Source organism: Arachis hypogaea, chromosome 18 (genome assembly GCF_003086295.3).
Source record: "Arachis hypogaea cultivar Tifrunner chromosome 18, arahy.Tifrunner.gnm2.J5K5, whole genome shotgun sequence".
Lineage (NCBI taxonomy): Eukaryota > Viridiplantae > Streptophyta > Magnoliopsida > Fabales > Fabaceae > Arachis > Arachis hypogaea.
The window spans coordinates 102,122,919-102,142,228 of NC_092053.1; the positions used below are offsets into that span (position 1 = coordinate 102,122,919).

General features: G+C 36.2%; 1 protein-coding gene and 1 non-coding gene across 2 annotated transcripts; both read left to right on the plus strand.

Annotated features, from left to right (window-relative positions):
- The first annotated feature begins 6,080 nt into the window (after window positions 1-6,080).
- On the plus strand, window positions 6,081-6,188 carry LOC112773764 (small nucleolar RNA R71). The gene has a single exon (XR_003188296.1). It is a non-coding gene; the product is annotated as a small nucleolar RNA R71 (small nucleolar RNA).
- Window positions 6,189-13,964: 7,776 nt separating this feature from the next.
- LOC112770209 (protein FAR-RED IMPAIRED RESPONSE 1-like) lies at window positions 13,965-15,903 on the plus strand. Its single transcript, XM_025814605.1, has 4 exons — window positions 13,965-14,125; window positions 14,215-14,429; window positions 14,692-15,379; window positions 15,768-15,903. The coding sequence occupies exons 1-4, from the start codon at window positions 13,965-13,967 to the stop codon at window positions 15,901-15,903; spliced, it is 1,200 nt and encodes a 399-aa protein (XP_025670390.1).
- Window positions 15,904-19,310: the final 3,407 nt, after the last annotated feature.

Here is a 19,310-nt window from a genome sequence, read left to right on the forward strand (position 1 = left end):
AGCTTCCAGATGTATGGCCCTGGCCATTAAGGGCCCACCTGAAGTACAGACCAAGTACGGACTATAAAGGGGGAAGGACCTACCCCACCTCAGAGGTACGTCACCTAACCCTAACTCTAATAGCCGCCTCTTGTACGGACACTGACTTGAGTGTTTGAGTCCTTGCAGGTGCCCCCACCTCATCCTCAACCCGTCAAGCCAGAGGAGTCATTAATCGGAGCTCTCCAGCACCCATCTCCCAGTCACCCACACCTTCACTACCACCAGATCTGACCCGTTTGATACCCGTGCAACCGAACAATAGCCCATTTAAATTCATGATATAATAGTAACAAAATAACATCATTTATTAATGATAAAATAATTGAAATTTGTGAACTCATATCACAGTTTAGGCCATGAATTTTTTACTCCCACATTTTTGTAGGAGTATTGGTGCACGAAATTGTGATCTCCAGGCTCGAACAAATCCTGGTAATGGCTCCAAAGCTTGGTGCTCTGATCTTAATTCATGATTGTCACAACTTCGATACAACTAACCAGCAAGTGCACTGGGTCGTCCAAGTAATACCTTACGTGAGTAAGGGTCGAATCCCACGGAGATTGTTGGTATGAAGCAAGCTATGGTCACCTTGTAAATCTCAGTCAGGCGGATATAAAATAATTATGGAGTTTTCGAATAATAAATAAAAGAATAGGGATAGAGGTACTTATGTAAATCATTGGTAGGAATTTCAGATAAGCGAATGGAGATGCTTTTCGTTCCTCTGAACCTCTGCTTTCCTGCTATCTTCATCCAATCAGTCTTACACATTTCCATGGCTGGCTTTATGTGATACATCACCACTGTTAATGGCTACTTTCGGTCATCTCACGGGAAAATGATCCAATGCCCTGTCACGGCACGGCTAATCGTCTGGAGGCATCACCCTTGTCAATGGCTTCATCTTATCCTCTCAGTGAATAATATGCTCACGCAACCTGTCACGGCACGGCTATTCATCTGTCGGTTCTCGATCATGCTAGAATAGGATTTACTATCCTTTTGCGTCTGTCACTAACGCCCTGCAATCGCGAGTTAGGAGCTCGTCACAGTCATTCAATCATTGAATCCTACTCGGAATACCACAGACAAGGTTTAGACCTTCCGGATTCTCTTGAATGCTGCCATCATTCTAGCTTACGCCACGAAGATTCTGGTTAGGAGATCTAAGAGATACTCATTCTAGCTTATTTCATGTAGAACAGAAGTGTTTGTCAGACACGCGTTCATAAGGGAGAAGGATGATGAGCGTCACACATAATCATCACCTTCATCACGTTCTTGGGTGCGAATGGATATCTTAGAAGTGAAATAAGAAGAATTGAATAGAAAACAGTAGTACTTTGCATTAATCTTTGAGGGACAGCAGAGCTCCACACCTTAATCTATGGAGTGTAGAAACTCTACCGTTAAAAATACATAAGTGAAGGTCCAGGCATGGCCGAGATGGCCAGCCCCCTAAAACATGATCAAAGGATCATAAGGTAATCCAAAGATGCCTAATACAATAGTAAGAGGTTCTATTTATAATAAACTAGTCACTAGGGTTTACATGAGTAAGTAATTGATGCATAAATCCACTTCTGGGGCCCACTTGGTGTGTGTTTGGGCTGAGCTTAAGTGTAGCACGTGCAGAGGCCATTTGTGGAGTTGAACGCCAAGTTCTGTGCCAGTTTGGGCGTTCAACTCTGGTTTTGGATCCTTTTCTGGCGCTGGACGCCAGATTTGGGCAGAAGGCTGGCGTTGAACGCCAGTTTACGTCATCAATTCTTAGCCAAAGTATGGACTATTATATATTGCTGGAAAGCCCTGGATGTCTACTTTCCAACGCAATTGGAAGCGCGCCATTTCGAGTTCTGTAACTCCAAAAAATCCACTTTGAGTGAAGGGAGGTCAGAATCCAACAGCATCAGCAGTCCTTTTTCAACCTCTGAATCTGATTTCTGCTCAAGTCCCTCAATTTCAGCCAGAAAATACCTGAAATCACAGAAAAACACACAAACTCATAGTAAAGTCCAGAAATGTGAATTTAACACAAAATCTATTAAAAACATCCCTAAAAGTAACTAGATCCTACTAAAAACAATGTCAAAAAGCGTATAAATTATCCGCTCATCACAACACCAAACTTAAATTGTTGCTTGTCCCCAAGCAACTGAAAATCAAGTAGGATAAAAAGAATAGAATATACTATAAATTCCAAACTATCAATGAAACATAGCTCCAATCATTTGAGCGGGACTTATAGCTTTTTGCCTCTTGAATAGTTTTGGCATCTCACTTTATCCATTGAGGTTCAGAATGATTGGCATCTATAGGAACTTCAGATTTCGAATAGTGTTATTGACTCCTAGTTCAGTATGATGATTCTTGAACACAGCTATTTTATGAGTCTTGGCCGTGGCCCTAAGCACTTTGTTTTCCAGTATTACCACCGGATACATAAATGCCACAGACACATAATTGGGTGAACCTTTTCAGATTGTGACTCAGCTTTGCTAACGTCCCCAATTAGAGGTGTCCAGGGTTCTTAAGCACACTCTTTTTTTTTTTTTTGCTTTGGACCTTGACTTTAACCGCTCAGTCTCAAGTTTTCACTTGACACCTACACGCCACAAGCACATGGTTAGGGACAGCTTGGTTTAGCCGCTTAGACCAGAATTTTATTCCTTTAGGCCCTCCTATCCACTGATGCTCAAAGCCATGGGATCCTTTTTATTTGCCCTTGCCTTTTGGTTTTAAGGGTTATTGGCTTTTTTGCTCTTGCCTTTTGGTTTTAAGAGCTTTTGGCTTTTTCTGCTTGCTTTTTCTTTTTCTTTCTATTTTTTTTTCGCCTATTTATTTTTTTTTTTTTCTGCAAGCTTTGTTCTTTGCTGCTTTTTCTTGCTTCAAGAATCATTTTTATGATTTTTCAGATTATCAAATAACATGTCTCCTAGTCATCATTCTTTCAAGAGCCAACATATTTAACATTCTTAAACAACAACTTCAAAAGACATATGCACTGTTCAAGCATACATTCAGAAAACAAGAAGCATTGTCACCACATCAATATAATTAAACTAAGTTCAAGGATAAATTCAAAACTCATGTACTTCTTGTTCTTTTGAATTAAAACATTTTTCATTTAAGAGAGGTGATGGATTCATAGGACATTTATAACTTTAAGTCATAGTTACTAACTACTAATGATCATGTAATGAAGACACAAACACAGATAAGCACATAACATAGAAAACGAAAAACAGAAGAAATAAGAACAAGGAATGAATCCACCTTAGTAATGGTGGCGTTTCCTTCTTGAGGAACCAATGATGTCCTTGAGCTCTTCTATGTCTCTTCCTTGTCTTTGTTGCTCCTCCTTCATTGCTTTTAGATCTTCTCTGATTTCATGAAGGATGATGGAGTGCTCTTGATGTTCCACCCTTAGTTGCTTCCAATAATTGTGTGGAAGAAAATGTATCCCTTGAGGTATCTCAGGGATCTCTTGATTTGCAGTCAAATGTTCTACCACTGAGCTATAGACCCTTGATGGAAGCTTTTGTCTTCCCTTTCCTCTTTCTAGAGGTTTCTCTGGCCTTAGGTGCCATCAATGGTTATGGAAAAAACAAAAAAGCTATGCTTTTACCACACCAAACTTAGAATGTTGCTCGCCCTCGAGCAAAAGAAGAAAGAATAGAAGAATAAGAAGAAGATATGGAGGAGATGGATGGGAATGTGTATTCGGCCATATGGGGGGATTGGGTGGGAGAGAGATGTTGAATTTTTGAAGGTAGTGGGTGTATGGATGTGAGTGGTAAATGGAAAAAAAAGAAGGGATGATCATGAATGGAAAGAGAGATAATGAGGTAGGTGGGGATCCTGTGGGGTCCACAGATCCTGAGATGATCCTATAGGGTCCACAGATCCTGAGGTGTCAAGGCATTTACATCCCTGCACCAATTTAGGCATGTAAAATGCCCTTGCACACAACTCTGGGCGTTCAGCGCCAGGTTGGTGCCCATTTTGGGCGTTCAACGCCCTTTTGCTGCCATTTCTGGCGTTGAACGCCAGAACCATGCTTGTTCTGGGCGTTCAGCGCCAGGATGCTCCCATTCTGGGCGTTCAGCGCCAGAACTATGCTCTATTCTGGCGTTTGAACGCCAGACAGATGCTCCTCCAGGGTGTGATTTTTCTTCTGCTGTTTTTTATTCCGTTTTCAATTTTTATATTTATTTTGTGACTCCTCATGATCATGAACCTATAAAGACACACAACTAAGAAAAATATAGTTAGATAAATAAAAATTGGGTTGCCTCCCAACAAGCGCTTCTTTAGTGTCAATAGCTTGACAGTGGGCTCTCATGGAGCCTCACAGATGTGTAGAGCTTTGTTGAGACTCTCCAACACCAAACTTAGAGTTTGGATATGGGAGTTCAACACCAAACTTAGAGTTTGGTTGTGGCATCCCAACACCAAACTTAGAGTTTGACTGTGGGGGCTCTGGTTGACTCTGCCTTGAGAGAAGCTTTTTCTGCTTCCTCTCCATGGTTGCAGAGGGAGTTCCTTGAGTTTTAAACACAAGGGAGTCCTCATTCCATTGAAGGACTATTTCACCTCTGTCAACATCAATCACAGCTCTTGCTGTGGCCAGGAAAGGTCTTCCTAGGATGATGGATTCATCCTCTTCCTTTCCAGTATCCAGGACTATGAAATCAGCAGGGATGTAAAGGCCTTCAACCTTTACTAATACGTCCTCTACTTGTCCATAAGCCTTTTTTCTAGAGCTGTCTGCCATCTCTAATGAGATTTTAGCAGCTTGCACCCCATAGATTCCCAGTTTCTCTATTACAGAGAGGGGCATGAGGTTTATTCCTGAACCAAGGTCACATAGAGCCTTAAAGATCATGGTGCCTATGGTACAGGGTATTATGAACTTTCCAGGATCCTGTCTCTTCTGAGGCAATGTCAGTTGATCCAGATCACTTAGTTCATTGATGAACAAGGGAGGTTCAACTTCCCAAGTATCAATGCCAAATAATTTGGCATTCAGCTTCATGATTGCACCAAGAAACTTGGCAATTTGCTCTTCAGTAACATCCTCATTCTCTTCAGAAGAGGAATACTCATCAGAGCTCATGAAGGGCATAAGGAGGTTCAATGGGATCTCTATGGTCTCTAGATGAGCCTCAGAGTCCCTTGGTTCCTCAGAGGGAAGCTCCTTATTGACCACTGGATGTCCCAGGAGGTCTTCCTCCTTGGGATTCACGTCCTCTCCTCTCCTCACAGGTTCGGCCATGGCGCTTATGTCAATGTCCTTGCACTCTCCTTTTGGGTTCTCTTCTGTATTGCTTGGGAGAGTACTAGGAGGGATTTCAGTGATCCTTTTACTCAGCTGGCCCACTTGTGCTTCCAGATTTCTAATGGAAGACCTTGTTTCATTCATGAAATTTACAGTGGCCTTAGATAGATCAGAGACTAGATTTGCTAAATTAGAGGCATTTTGTTCAGAGTTCTCTGTCTGTTGCTGAGTTGATGATGGAAAAGGCTTGCTATTGCTAAACCTGTTTCTTCCACCATTATTAAAGCCTTGTTGGGGCTTTTGATCCTTCCATGAGAAATTTGGATGATTTCTCCATGTTGAGTTATAGGTGTTTCCATAAGGTTCACCTAAGTAATTCACCTCTGCTATTGCAGGGTTCTCAGGATCATAAGCTTCTTCTTCAGGAGAAGCCTCTTGAGTACTGTTGGATGCAGCTTGCATTACATGCAGACTCTGAGAGATCATATTGACTTGCTGAGTCAATATTTTATTCTGAGCCAATATGGCATTCAGAGTATCAACCTCAAGAACTCCCTTCTTCATAGGCGTCCCATTACTCACAGGATTCCTTTCAGAAGTGTACATGAACTGGTTATTAGCAACCATGTCAATGAGTTCTTGAGCTTCTACAGGCGTTTTCTTTAGGTGAATGGATCCACCTGCAGAAGTGTCCAGTGACATCTTTGATAGCTCAGATAAACCATCATAGAATATATCCAGGATGGTCCATTCTGAAAGCATGTCAGAAGGACACTTTTTGATCAACTGTTTGTATCTTTCCCAAGCTTCATAGAGGGATTCACCTTCTTTCTGTCTGAAGGTTTGAACATCAGCTCTAAGCTTGCTCAGCTTTTGAGGAGGAAAGTACTTGGCTAAGAAAGTCGTGACCAGCTTATCCCAAGAGTTCAGGCTGTCTTTGGGTTGAGAATCCAACCATAATCTAGCTCTGTCTCTTACAGCAAAAGGGAAAAGCATGAGCCTGTAGACTTCAGGATCTACTCCATTAGTCTTAACAGTATCACATATCTGCAAGAATTCAGTTAAAAACTGAAAGGGATCTTCAGATGGAAGTCCATGAAACTTGCAGTTCTGCTGCATCAGAGAAACTAATTGAGGTTTCAGCTCAAAGTTGTTTGCTCCAATGGCAGGAATGGAGATGCTTCTTCCATGTAAATTGGAATTAGGTGCAGTGAAGTCACCAAGCATCTTCCTTATATTATTATTATTTTCGGCTGCCATCTCCTTTTCCTGTTCGAAAATTTCTGAAAGGTTATCTCTGGATTGTTCTATTTTAGCTTCTCTTAATTTTTTTCTTCAGAGTCCTTTCAGGTTCTGGATCTGCTTTAACAAGAATGTTCTTGTCCTTGCTCCTGCTCATATGACAAAGAAGATGGCACAGAAAAAATAGTAATAATAATATGGATCCTTTATACCACAGTATAGGGATCCTTGTGTTAATAGAAGAAAAGAAGGGAAGAAAATCTGAACTCAGAGAGAGAGGGGGTTCGGATTTTTGGAGAGTTGAAGGAAAGATGTTAGTATATCAATAAACAAATAGAAGAAGATGAGAGGGGGAAGTGAATTTTCGAAAATAATTTTTGAAAAAGAGTTAGTGATTTTTGAAAATAGTTTTTGAAAAAGTTTAGTATTTTTTTCGAAAAAATTTTTTTTTTAAATAAAAAATAAAAATAATTAGTTAATAAAAAAGAAATTTTTGAAAAAGAGGGAAGATATTTTCGAAAATTAGAGAGAGAGAGTTAGTTAGGTAGTTTTGAAAAAGTTAAGAAACAAACAAAAAGTTAGTTAGTTAGTTGAAACAAATTTGAAAAGATAAGAAGTTGGGAAGTTAGAGAAGATATTTTGAAATCAAATTTTGAAAAAGATAAGATCAGAAGATATTTTTTTGAAAAGATATGATAGAAATTAGTTTTTGAAAAAGATTTGATTTTTAAAATCACAATTAATGACTTGATTCATAAGAAATCACAAGATATGATTCTAGAACTTAAAGTTTGAATCTTTCTTAACAAGCAAGTAACAAACTTCAAATTTTTGAATCAAAACATTAATTGATTATATTATTTTCGAAAATTTGATATAAAAATAAGAAAAAGATTTTTGAAAAATATTTTTTAATTTTCGAAAATAACTAAGAATTTTGAAAAAGATTTTATTTTTGAAAAAGATTTTGAAAAAGATAAGATTTTCAAATTGAAAATTTGATTTGACTCATAAGGAACAACTTTGATTTTTAAAAATTTTTGAAAAAGTCAACTCAATTTTTGAATTTGATGAGAGAAAAAGGGAAAGATATATTTTTATTTTTTAATTTTTGAATTTTTATGATGAGAGAGAAAAACAAGAAAAATGATGCAATGCATGAAATTTTTAGATCAAAACAATGAATGCATGCAAGAATGCTATGAATGTCAAGATGAACACCAAGAACACTATGAATGTCATGATGAACATCAAGAACATATTTTTGAAAAATTTTTTAATGCAAAGAAAACATGCAAGACACCAAACTTAGAATTCTTTAATGCTTAGACACTAAGAATTCAAGAATGCATATGATAAACATGAAAAGAAACAAAACAAAAAATCATCAAGATCAAACAAGAAGACTTACCAAGAACAACTTGAAGAACATGAAGAACACTATGAATGCATGATATTTTCGAAAAAATGCAAGATGCATATGCAAGTGACACCAAACTTATGATATGACTCAAGACTCAAACAAGAAATACAAAAATATTTTTGATTTTTATGATTTTCTAATTTTTTTTTTTTTGGTTTTTTATTTTATGTTTTTCGAAAAATAATTTTGAAAAAGAAAATAAGGATTCCAAAATTTTTAATATGAATTCCAGGAATCTTATGCTCTAAAGCTCCAATCAAAGGGTCAGGCATGGCTTAATAGCCAGCCAAGCTTTAGTATGTAACTCAGACATGACACGCCTGACATTCCTTACATTCAACAGCCAATTGGCTAAGAAAGATAAAGAAGCTCTTCTCTTGAGTATAAGAATTGAGACATGGCTTTACAGCCAGCCAGGCTTCAACATGCTCCATGAAACACTAGAATTCATTCTTAAAAATTCTGAAAGGAAAATATATTTTTGAAAACATTTTTATTTTAAAAATTTTTTTTTTCGAAAACAAAGGAAGAATTTTTGAAAGATTTTTGAAAAATTTTTTAAAAACAAGACAAAAAGAAAATTACCTAATCTGAGCAACAAGATGAACCGTCAGTTGTCCAAACTCGAACAATCCCCGGCAACGGCGCCAAAAACTTGGTGCACGAAATTGTGATCTCCAGGCTCGAACAAATCCTGGTAATGGCTCCAAAGCTTGGTGCTCTGATCTTAATTCATGATTGTCACAACTTCGATACAACTAACCAGCAAGTGCACTGGGTCGTCTAAGTAATACCTTACGTGAGTAAGGGTCGAATCCCACGGAGATTGTTGGTATGAAGCAAGCTATGGTCACCTTGTAAATCTCAGTCAGGCGGATATAAAATAATTATGGAGTTTTCGAATAATAAATAAAAGAATAGGGATAGAGGTACTTATGTAAATCATTGGTAGGAATTTCAGATAAGCGAATGGAGATGCTTTTCGTTCCTCTGAACCTCTGCTTTCCTGCTATCTTCATCCAATCAGTCTTACACCTTTCCATGGCTGGCTTTATGTGATACATCACCACTGTCAATGGCTACTTTCGGTCATCTCACGGGAAAATGATCCAATGCCCTGTCACGGCACGGCTAATCGTCTGGAGGCATCACCCTTGTCAATGGCTTCATCTTATCCTCTCAGTGAATAATATGCTCACGCACCCTGTCACGGCACGGCTATTCATCTGTCGGTTCTCGATCATGCTGGAATAGGATTTACTATCCTTTTGCGTCTGTCACTAACGCCCTGCAATCGCGAGTTAGGAGCTCGTCACAGTCATTCAATCATTGAATCCTACTCGGAATACCACAGACAAGGTTTAGAACTTCCGGATTCTCTTGAATGCTGCCATCATTCTAGCTTACGCCATGAAGATTCTGGTTAGGAGATCTAAGAGATACTCATTCTAGCTTATTTCATGTAGAACAGAAGTGTTTGTCAGACACGCGTTCATAAGGGAGAAGGATGATGAGCGTCACACATAATCATCACCTTCATCACGTTCTTGGGTGCGAATGGATATCTTAGAAGCGAAATAAGAAGAATTGAATAGAAAACAGTAGTACTTTGCATTAATCTTTGAGGGACAGCAGAGCTCCACACCTTAATCTATGGAGTGTAGAAACTCTACCGTTAAAAATACATAAGTGAAGGTCCAGGCATGGCCGAGATGGCCAGCCCCCTAAAACGTGATCAAAAGATCATAAGGTAATCCAAAGATGCCTAATACAATAGTAAGAGGTTCTATTTATAATAAACTAGTCACTAGGGTTTACATGAGTAAGTAATTGATGCATAAATCCACTTATGGGGCCCACTTGGTGTGTGTTTGGGCTGAGCTTAAGTGTAGCACGTGCAGAGGCCATTTGTGGAGTTGAACGCCAAGTTCTGTGCCAGTTTGGGCGTTCAACTCTGGTTTTGGATCCTTTTCTGGCGCTGGACGCCAGATTTGGGCAGAAGGCTGGCGTTGAACGCCAGTTTACGTCATCAATTCTTGGCCAAAGTATGTACTATTATATATTTCTGGAAAGCCCTGGATGTCTACTTTCCAACGCAATTGGAAGCGCGCCATTTCGAGTTCTGTAGCTCCAGAAAATCCACTTTGAGTGCAGGGAGGTCAGAATCCAACAGCATCAGCAGTCCTTTTTCAACCTCTGAATCTGATTTCTGCTCAAGTCCCTCAATTTCAGCCAGAAAATACCTGAAATCACAGAAAAACATACAAACTCATAGTAAAGTCCAGAAATGTGAATTTAACACAAAATCTATTAAAAACATCCCTAAAAGTAACTAGATCCTACTAAAAACAATGTCAAAAAGCGTATAAATTATCCGCTCATCAAGTATCATTAACCTGCATCAAAATAATTACAAAATATACCCCTTTTTATTTTTGGAAAATTTACTAATTAGATTTTGACCCCTCAAATTATTGATTTTTAACTTTTCTTCCTTTCCCTTTTTTGGGTACGAGAAACTGAAAGAGATGAGCATCAACCAGATTGAAGCCTTTTTTTCCTTCCCTAACTCTGCCCTCACTCTCCCCTTCCCTTAGAGTTCTTGGAAAACCCTAACTCTACCCTCCCCTTTCTTTTTGATTTTAGATACAGGGGCATTCAGAGAAGAGAAGCAGCTAGGGTTTTTATCCAACTTCAATCTCTACCATTCTCATCCTCTTCCTCTGCTGCAAATTTTCGCAACCTGCTTTCACCGCCACGCCACGCCTCCGCCGCCGCCGCCCCTCTGTATGTTCTCCAATTTTTCGGCTGCATAGCAAATGCTTTGCTAATAATCTGTTTCCTGTCTCCTTACTTTTGCAGCCTTCCCCAATTAAATTTTGGTGATTAATTTGCTATTATCGTCGTATATTCCTCACTGAATTCCATGTTTTCGTGAATCGTCCTCCTCAAAAATTATGTCTCTTGATGGCGTGCTATCTGAGGATTTGGAGATAGATGCAATGATGCATTTCTTTCTTGGCTAGAGACTAGAGTAGACTGACCTTCAGATAGGCAACTATGGAAAGGATAGCATATAGAAAATTGTCCTTGTCCTCCATTTTAATTGAATAGTTTGTGATATATGTGTGTCAAATTCTCTTTCATGAAGTATGGCAACAGATAGGAGTGCACTAACGCTTCTTACAATTTGTTTTGCATTAGGGTTTTGGCTGCTGGCCGTCAACTTGCAAAGAGTCTGAAGTTGCAATCTCTAAATGATTTAGGTTTTTCCAAAAGATATGTAAGATGTTTGCAGGTACTCTACTTAAATCTACTTAGAGCTTTTGATCTTGGTGTTCATGGTTTCACACCAAGCAGAACAAGCAATAGCCCCTGTTCTAGTTCTCTGTTCCAGGTTTTTGTCCATTTTCCTTTTTATTTTATTGATTTTGATTAATTTTGGTTAATTAGTTGATTAATTTCCAGGTTCTTTGTGATTTAAGACCAAGAGAATTATACTAAGAGAAATCAGCTACTAAGAATAAAGATTAGGGTAGTTATAAGCTCAATCATATGATATATAAACTGAAATTATGAAGCTGTATTGGTTGAGTTTGATATATTAGTTTAATTTGTGCTTGATTATGTTGTGGCGAATGTTTAATTGATCTTCTGAATATGTGATTTTATATTGTGATGATTGAATGCTAATCAAACACTTTGAGATTAAATGATGAAAAGTGATAAGAGAACCAAGGATATGAAAGATTAAGCTTAAGGATAGTTGAGAATCAATAAATATTAATGTAGTTACTTTGTATGGAGAATGTGAAATTGAGTTGGAAATAGAAAAGAAATTGATAGAAATAAGGAAGAGAGTGGAGAGTAGAGTAGAGTAGAGTAAAAGAAGCCAAAGATGGTGTGCTATATATAACAGTTGGGAGAAGGAATTAACAGTTAAAGATCATTGCACACAACACACCGAAAGTTTGAGAATTGAGATTGCTTGTCTCAAGTGCACCCAAAATTCCAAAGCAAATGACCCCACCAACCACTTCATTAGCCCTGTTCACACCTATAAAGTTTTAGTTTTCTAGTTCTGTTCATATATATATATATATATATATATATATATATATATATATATATATATATATATAAGTCCATATATTCATATAGTTTCTTTTTGGCGGTTCAAATTATTGATGAACCCAATTAAGATTAATTAAGATGAACTTTGGCTAAGAAATTGATTGTGACTATGCCTCTAAGCATTAAAGTTTATCAGCTGCATTTTCTTTATCAATGCATTTTAGTTACTAAGAATATTAAGCATTTCTATTTCAGTTTTTCCAATGAATTGAAATAATGCCAAATGCCATCATCTGTAAAACACTAAATCATTTCATGTCTTGTGAGAATTCAATGATCTACCAATTTTGTTTTTTGCTTTGTTTTGTGGACAAATGGATTCCATTAATGAAATATATGGATATTGGATAATGACATTATAGAAACAGGGTATGAATGAGATAACATATTCCTTCTTCCTCTATGTCTCATCTTTAGGCTTTGAGATCGAATATTGTCCTTGCTAGTTTATACCATGTTTTGCTTTTGTTTTATCTGGACTATTAAATTGAAGCAATGCACATTTATAGTGAAGGATGCTGAATTTATGCTGACGATAACTTATTTTTTCATGTTAATGATAATAGAAACAGAGGGCTAATTGAATCTGTTAATTCATATCATAGTAATTTTTAAATGGATGTGGATTGTAACTTCCATGCTAAAGATAAGTATTGCATAACTAGAGCAATTTATGAATAATGTTCAAGGTTGTGTTTAGATATTAGATAATGATGCCTGAAATGTTGAATGCACCATAGAAGTTTAGATGAAACCAATGTTTTTAGTGTAAAATTTCAGTAGTATAGTTTCAGCTGTAGCTGTCGAAGAAAATATGTTGAAAGAATATCTATTTCCATAAGCTTGGTAGCCTCATTTTGACCTGTTGTCCACAATTAGAATGAAGATCATTATTCTATAATTAGTTTATATGAATTTATAATTTATCCTATAAAATTTTAGATTGATCAAATCTAAATTATAATTTATATGAATTTTTTATTTAAACACTGCTGCTGTCTTGTTCTGCTGTCTTGCTCCTCAAAGGTTGTGGTTGTTTGATGATTTTGTTAGCAACTTGACACCTTTTGATACTTTGTGGTTGTTGTTTTAGAGAGATTTTTTGGTGGTATTCTTTTGATGTTTTAAGAATGATTAAATATTATATAGATTAGCTATTGTCATTAGATTTATAAAGAACCAAATTCTAGTTGTAATGAACCTATACACTTTAAAACGACTTTAGTATTAATTTTACTTTTAAAAAAAATATGGTTTGAAAATTGAATTTCTAAAAACTGGTTTTAAAAGTGGATTTTTTGTTAAAATATTTAGTTTGAAAATTGGATTTTTAAAAACTAGTTGTCCAAAGTGAATGCAATGAAGGGCTACAATCAATCAACTCAAAGAAAGCATTGTGTTTAAAATAGGGTAATTTCATCGAAGGGCATATGCATATCTAATCTTGTGAGCAATCTGTTTCTATGGATTGAGATGGCAGCCAAACAAACTTTGCGGGGTTCTCAAAGGGGAAACAATGTGTTCTTCAGTGGCCGCGAGCGGCGGGAATTTTGTGACATGGGATCAGAAATATAGATAGATTGATAGATGGATTATATATACTCTTTAATATTTTTTTGTCCTTTGCACCCACCACATGCATAGCTGGCATTGCCAACTGTTCTTGTCTTTCTGTTTTTACTCTTATAGTTTCACTATTAGATTTTGGATTCACGCTCCTTCATTTCCCCTTAATATAATAAATGAAACTCGTGTCCACTTCCATGATTCCTAAGATTGACACTATTGGATTGATTTCAATTTTAAAATATTGTGAATTGTGTATTGGTGTTTAAGAAGTTATGGGTCAAGAATTTTCTCATGAAGGGGTTAATAGCGAGCATACATCATATGATCAATATGAGCAGGAGGAAGAAAAATATGAGGAAGTTGACGTGGATTATATGGATGAGGACGACACAAATGTGGAACCAATGTTCGATTATCACAGCTTCGATGAAGGGTATAACATTGACTCACTTGAAGACATTGGGATGATTGAATTTTGAAACATCAGGGATGAAGATATATGTCATTTGAGTTCTACAATAGATATGCAAGGACAAGAGGCTTTAGTGCTCGGAAGAACAGGACTAGGAAGAGTCGTGCGGGCGCACTTAAGTTGAAGAATTTTGTATGTCATCGTGAAGGATTTAGACCACAAAATAATTACGGCATTGGAAACCTTAAGAGAAAACCTACACCCGAGACAAGGTGTGGCTACAGTGCAATGATGGAGATTCGTGTAGATGACCTAGTAGTCATTGGTTTATTTCTTATTTTTCTGATGAACACAATCATCCGCTTTTGGATCCTCGGTTGACTAGATTGCTCCCTGGGCATAGATTCATGTCCGAGGCTGATATTGGCCACATGGTTAACATGAAAAAGGGTGGATTAGTGTTGGACAGATATATCGGGCATTAGCAAATCAGGCAGGTGGCTACGAGTATCTCTCTTTCACGCAAAGGGACATGTACAATAAAATAGCAAAGTAGAGGCGCCAATTACCCGGTGATGCATATGCAGCTTTGAAGTATCTAGAATATCAAGCAACAAATGACCCTTCTCTCTATTTTAATCATCACATGAATGCCGATGGTACTTTGCGCAATTTATTCTGGTGCGATGGTCTCAGTAGGGCAGACTACTCATTATTTGACAATGTGCTGGCTTTTGATGCTACCTATAAGAGGAATAAATATATATGTCCACTGGTAGTATTTTCTGGTGTCAATCATCACAATCAAACAATTATCTTTGCTGCTGCTTTAATTTGTGATGAGGAAAAAGACACATATAGGTGGTTGCTACAACAACAGAAGGTGGCAATGAATGGGAAAGCACCTGTTTCGGTGATTACGGATGGTGATCTATCAATGAAGATCGCCATTGAAAAAAAGTTTCCTAATGCACATCATAGATTATGTGCATGGCATCTGATTCGCAATGCAACAAGTAACATTGGCAAGCCCCAGTTTACCTCCATGTTTAAAAAGTGTATGCTAGGCGACTATGAAATTGATGTATTTCGTCAAAAGTGGTTTGAAATGATTGAGGGATTTGGTGTCGAAAACAAGAATTGGGTCCTAGATATGTATAAAAAAAGACATTCATGGGCAACTGCACATATAAGAGGGAAGTTTTTTGCTGGTTTTCGGACTACTTCTCAGTGCGAGGGATTAAACTCGATCATTGCAAAGTATGTCAACTCAAGGTACAATCTGGTTGAGTTCATTCAACACTTTAATCTTTGTGTCGACCATATAAGGTGGAAAGAGGTCCAGGCTGACCTCGCCTCTGTGAATGGGAGACCCAGTATGCAAACCTGTTTCAACAGTTAGAGAGGAGTGCTGCCAATGTTTACACCCTATCAATATTTCATATGTTCCAACCAATCCTTGTATGGGCTGCATCAATGAAGGTAATAAATATGAGGCAAACTGGCTCTTATGTGATTTACTCTGTCGGTTTGGACCGAACGCCAAATGAGATATGGCGTGTATTCTGTTGTGACATTGAGATGGAATTCAATTGTTCATGTATGAGAATGGAATCATTTGGCATACCTTGTGAACACATAGTTTGCGTCTTGGTGCATGAAGATATAAAGGAGTTACCAAGGTCATTAGTCTTGCCTCGGTGGACCAAGACTGCCAAAGTAGGTTTACAAAATGTGGCCGGGCTTCATTGGAATTCTTTGATGCTAAGTCAATACGGTTGTTTGATGGATTGGTTTAGATAACTAGCCAACTTTGCTTGTCGAGATAACGAGGGATTTATCTTTACACGGGAAATGGCTATGAATTTGTTAAAACAATTTAAGGAGGAAGATGCTGCACAAAAAGGGAGGGTCAATGATGCAGATAGTGTAAGAGATGATGTGCAAGTGGATGCTTCTGGAGCTGGGCTCACAACCAATGATCTCGGACATAGCATGCCAAGGGACCCAAGAAAATGTAGGACAAAAGGGGGGCTTCACAGTCCAATAAAAGAAAATATCGATGTGGACAGTGTGGCATGGAGGGCCACAATCGAACAACTTGTCGTGTTCGTCGTGGCATCTCACAGTCAGAAGACCGTGGAAATGACACATTTGATAATGACTCGGATGATCACATGAACATTGAAGATGACTCATTGGTAAGTATCTTTACCAATGAGCATGACTAAGTTTTAATTGCTGCTTGTTAGCTAGTACTAATGATATTATATTGCTGATATTGTAGGTATATGATGAGAATGCTTCGTACAGTAGCAATGAAGTGCTGTAATAAGGTATAGTTAATGGTTTAAGTTTCTGGTATTCTCTAATTTTTATTCTATTTGGGTTTGGTGTTTTTTTTTAATTTATTTTTGTTATATTTAATGTTTATAAAATCAGGCAATGTTGGTGCCGCATGGTTTTTCCGCGCCATCTGCCCCCCACCAGAAGCTACACAGGAGAAGAAACAGAAGAAAGCATGAAAATGCTTCTATAATTATATTTGGTTATTCATGGCAAACCTTTAGGATCAATGCTAGTGCATTAAGGACTAATTTTATCCTTTTTTTTTTATTAGGTACAGGTTTGATTCATATTATAGAATTTGGTTTAGATTGTTTCTTGGGAATTTTATTTTTATTAGTTGTAACAAATACTCTCTTTATTATTATTGATAATGGCAGGGCTGTGGTTAGGTTGATTCTCAAGAGTAAATGGTACTTGCAAGTTAAGGTGTCTAATAAAAAAAATAATAATGTGGGTTGTTAACTTGTTATGGATCACAATTCAAATGATTAATGTTGAATATTGAGCTTGGTTTGCTCATGAATCAAAAGTCAAAACACAAGCACTCAACCTATTTAAATTTACATACCAGGGGTGTCTGCGGTTTGGTTTATAGATTAGCTTGATTTAATTTTTAAATTATATTCAATTTTATTCAAAATTTAATTTGAAGTTTTGTTAGGTCAATTTATTCAATTTTTAGCAAATAAAATTATAAGTTTACGACAATAGAATATAAAAATAATTTAAGTTAATGAAATGGATAAATAAAATAAAAAATGTATATTTACTCTTTTTTGGGTCAAATTTAAATTATATTTTGGATAAATCAAATATATATATATAATAGATGTTATGTTTTTATATTTTAATTAATATTTTTATATTATATAATACTTTTTTTTGTTTCATAATAATTTATTTTGGTATAAATATAATATAATATGTGTAGAATTTAATTTTCAAGTGTAAGATTTTATTAGTTTGTTATATATAATTTGCAAAATAAGGGGGAAAAAGCTCTCCTTTTTTTTGTTAATTATGGAAAAATTTTGAGTACTTTTAATTAGGATTTTATATAATTTTTTTAAATAGAATTCTTACACTACTTTAATTTTATAATTAGGTCATCAGAAAACAAAAACCATATAACCGAATAATTAGCATGATTAGTGAACGAATCATTATTATCTAAATCTCAATAATTCAAGTACTTTTGTTGTTTTAGTTGTGAAATATATATTATACAGATTTTTTTATTTTAATGAAGAAGAGCTCGTCATAGAAAAATTGAAGAAAAATGAGGTAAATAGCACTGATGATTCTGAGTTTTATTCAGAATTATAGGTTCTTAGTAGGATAACCAAAAGGCGATACAAAACAATAGGAATAAAAAATAGTTAATAAATAAATTCGTCTATTTTAGTAAGTCTAACAAGAAGACATAAATAATTCTTCCCAATTTAAGTAAAGATGTTATGGGTGTATCATAAGCCACCATAATTGAAACCTCGTATCTTATTCCAATCTCTGGTGACAAAATCCAATGCTAAATACATTCTACTCCTTTTCTCATGCAGCTGTAATTTATTTTACCAAACGTTAACACATGTATTAGTGTAATTAAAGAGCGAAACTATTTTTGTTAAAAGTTACCTTTGGAGGGATCACAGGAGTGAATTCCTGTTGCACATCCATCCATTGCATAACCCATACAACTGAATCATTGCTGTGTGAAAACATATCATGCAATACAACATAAGGAAGTCGAAAACACAATATATATATATATATTAAATTAAATAACCAACAATTTGAATAATTACCTATTTGTGCACCTAGGAATACCTAATGCACTACGAACTTCCCAACCCTCGAAACTCACTATTTCTTGTATACCACATTCTGCATACTTCTCAGAAAATATTATTTCAGAAAGAGCCACTCCCTGTAATAAGAATAATGTGCTTTATTATTTGAAGTAATGTTTTTATTAGCTTTATTTCTATAGTAAGAGAACTTACTATATTTTTAATATGATGCTTGCGTGGTTCATCGTCTTCAATTTTACAGTGAAAGTCTAAATGATAAAGTATTTTGTCAGGAATGCTCATTACCATTAGATACCAGTGATCATTCTCCTTGATTGGGACATATATCTGTATAACAAATAGGATGTAATATGTATAAGTAAAATTTTGAGTACTTTTTATTATAATAAAAATATTCTAATAATTAATGAGAACATACAAATTAAAGATCACGGGTTTGTGGCATATAATGTGCATATTTTTTCAGTAGGTCATGATCCTCCATATGTAACGACACGCCATCCTAGGAATGTTTGAGCACAATGATTATTTATTTTACTTAGTTAAAATGAGAAAATCAAGATTTTGACTTACCGCAAATGATGGTGGAAGGGACCAAACATTTTTTAATTTGGTCATGTTAATATTTGATGTTATCTTCAATGCCATCAGCTTTATTACCAGTTCAGACACTTGCTTTTCAGGTACGAGACAGAACAGATCTTCTCTAGTTATAGTTGTATCATGAATATGAACTAAATCCTCTCTAACACAAAGCCAACACGTTAGCCACAGAGAGAACTAAAATTAAAGATAAAAGATAAAAAAAAATGCTCACGCTATATCATTATCAGCAGCAAAGATGTACATAGCCATATTGACCAAATCCTCACTCAACCTCATATCTTGAGGTGGTTTGAATGAACAGTTAAAATTATGCACAAAACGTAAAGGTTATCCACAACATACATATTTGAATACTATGCGTATAAATTATTTTTAACTAAATCAAATACCTTTGGGATAGAAGTGTTCTTGAAAGCCATTTTTTTTTTGTTTCGCAAAGG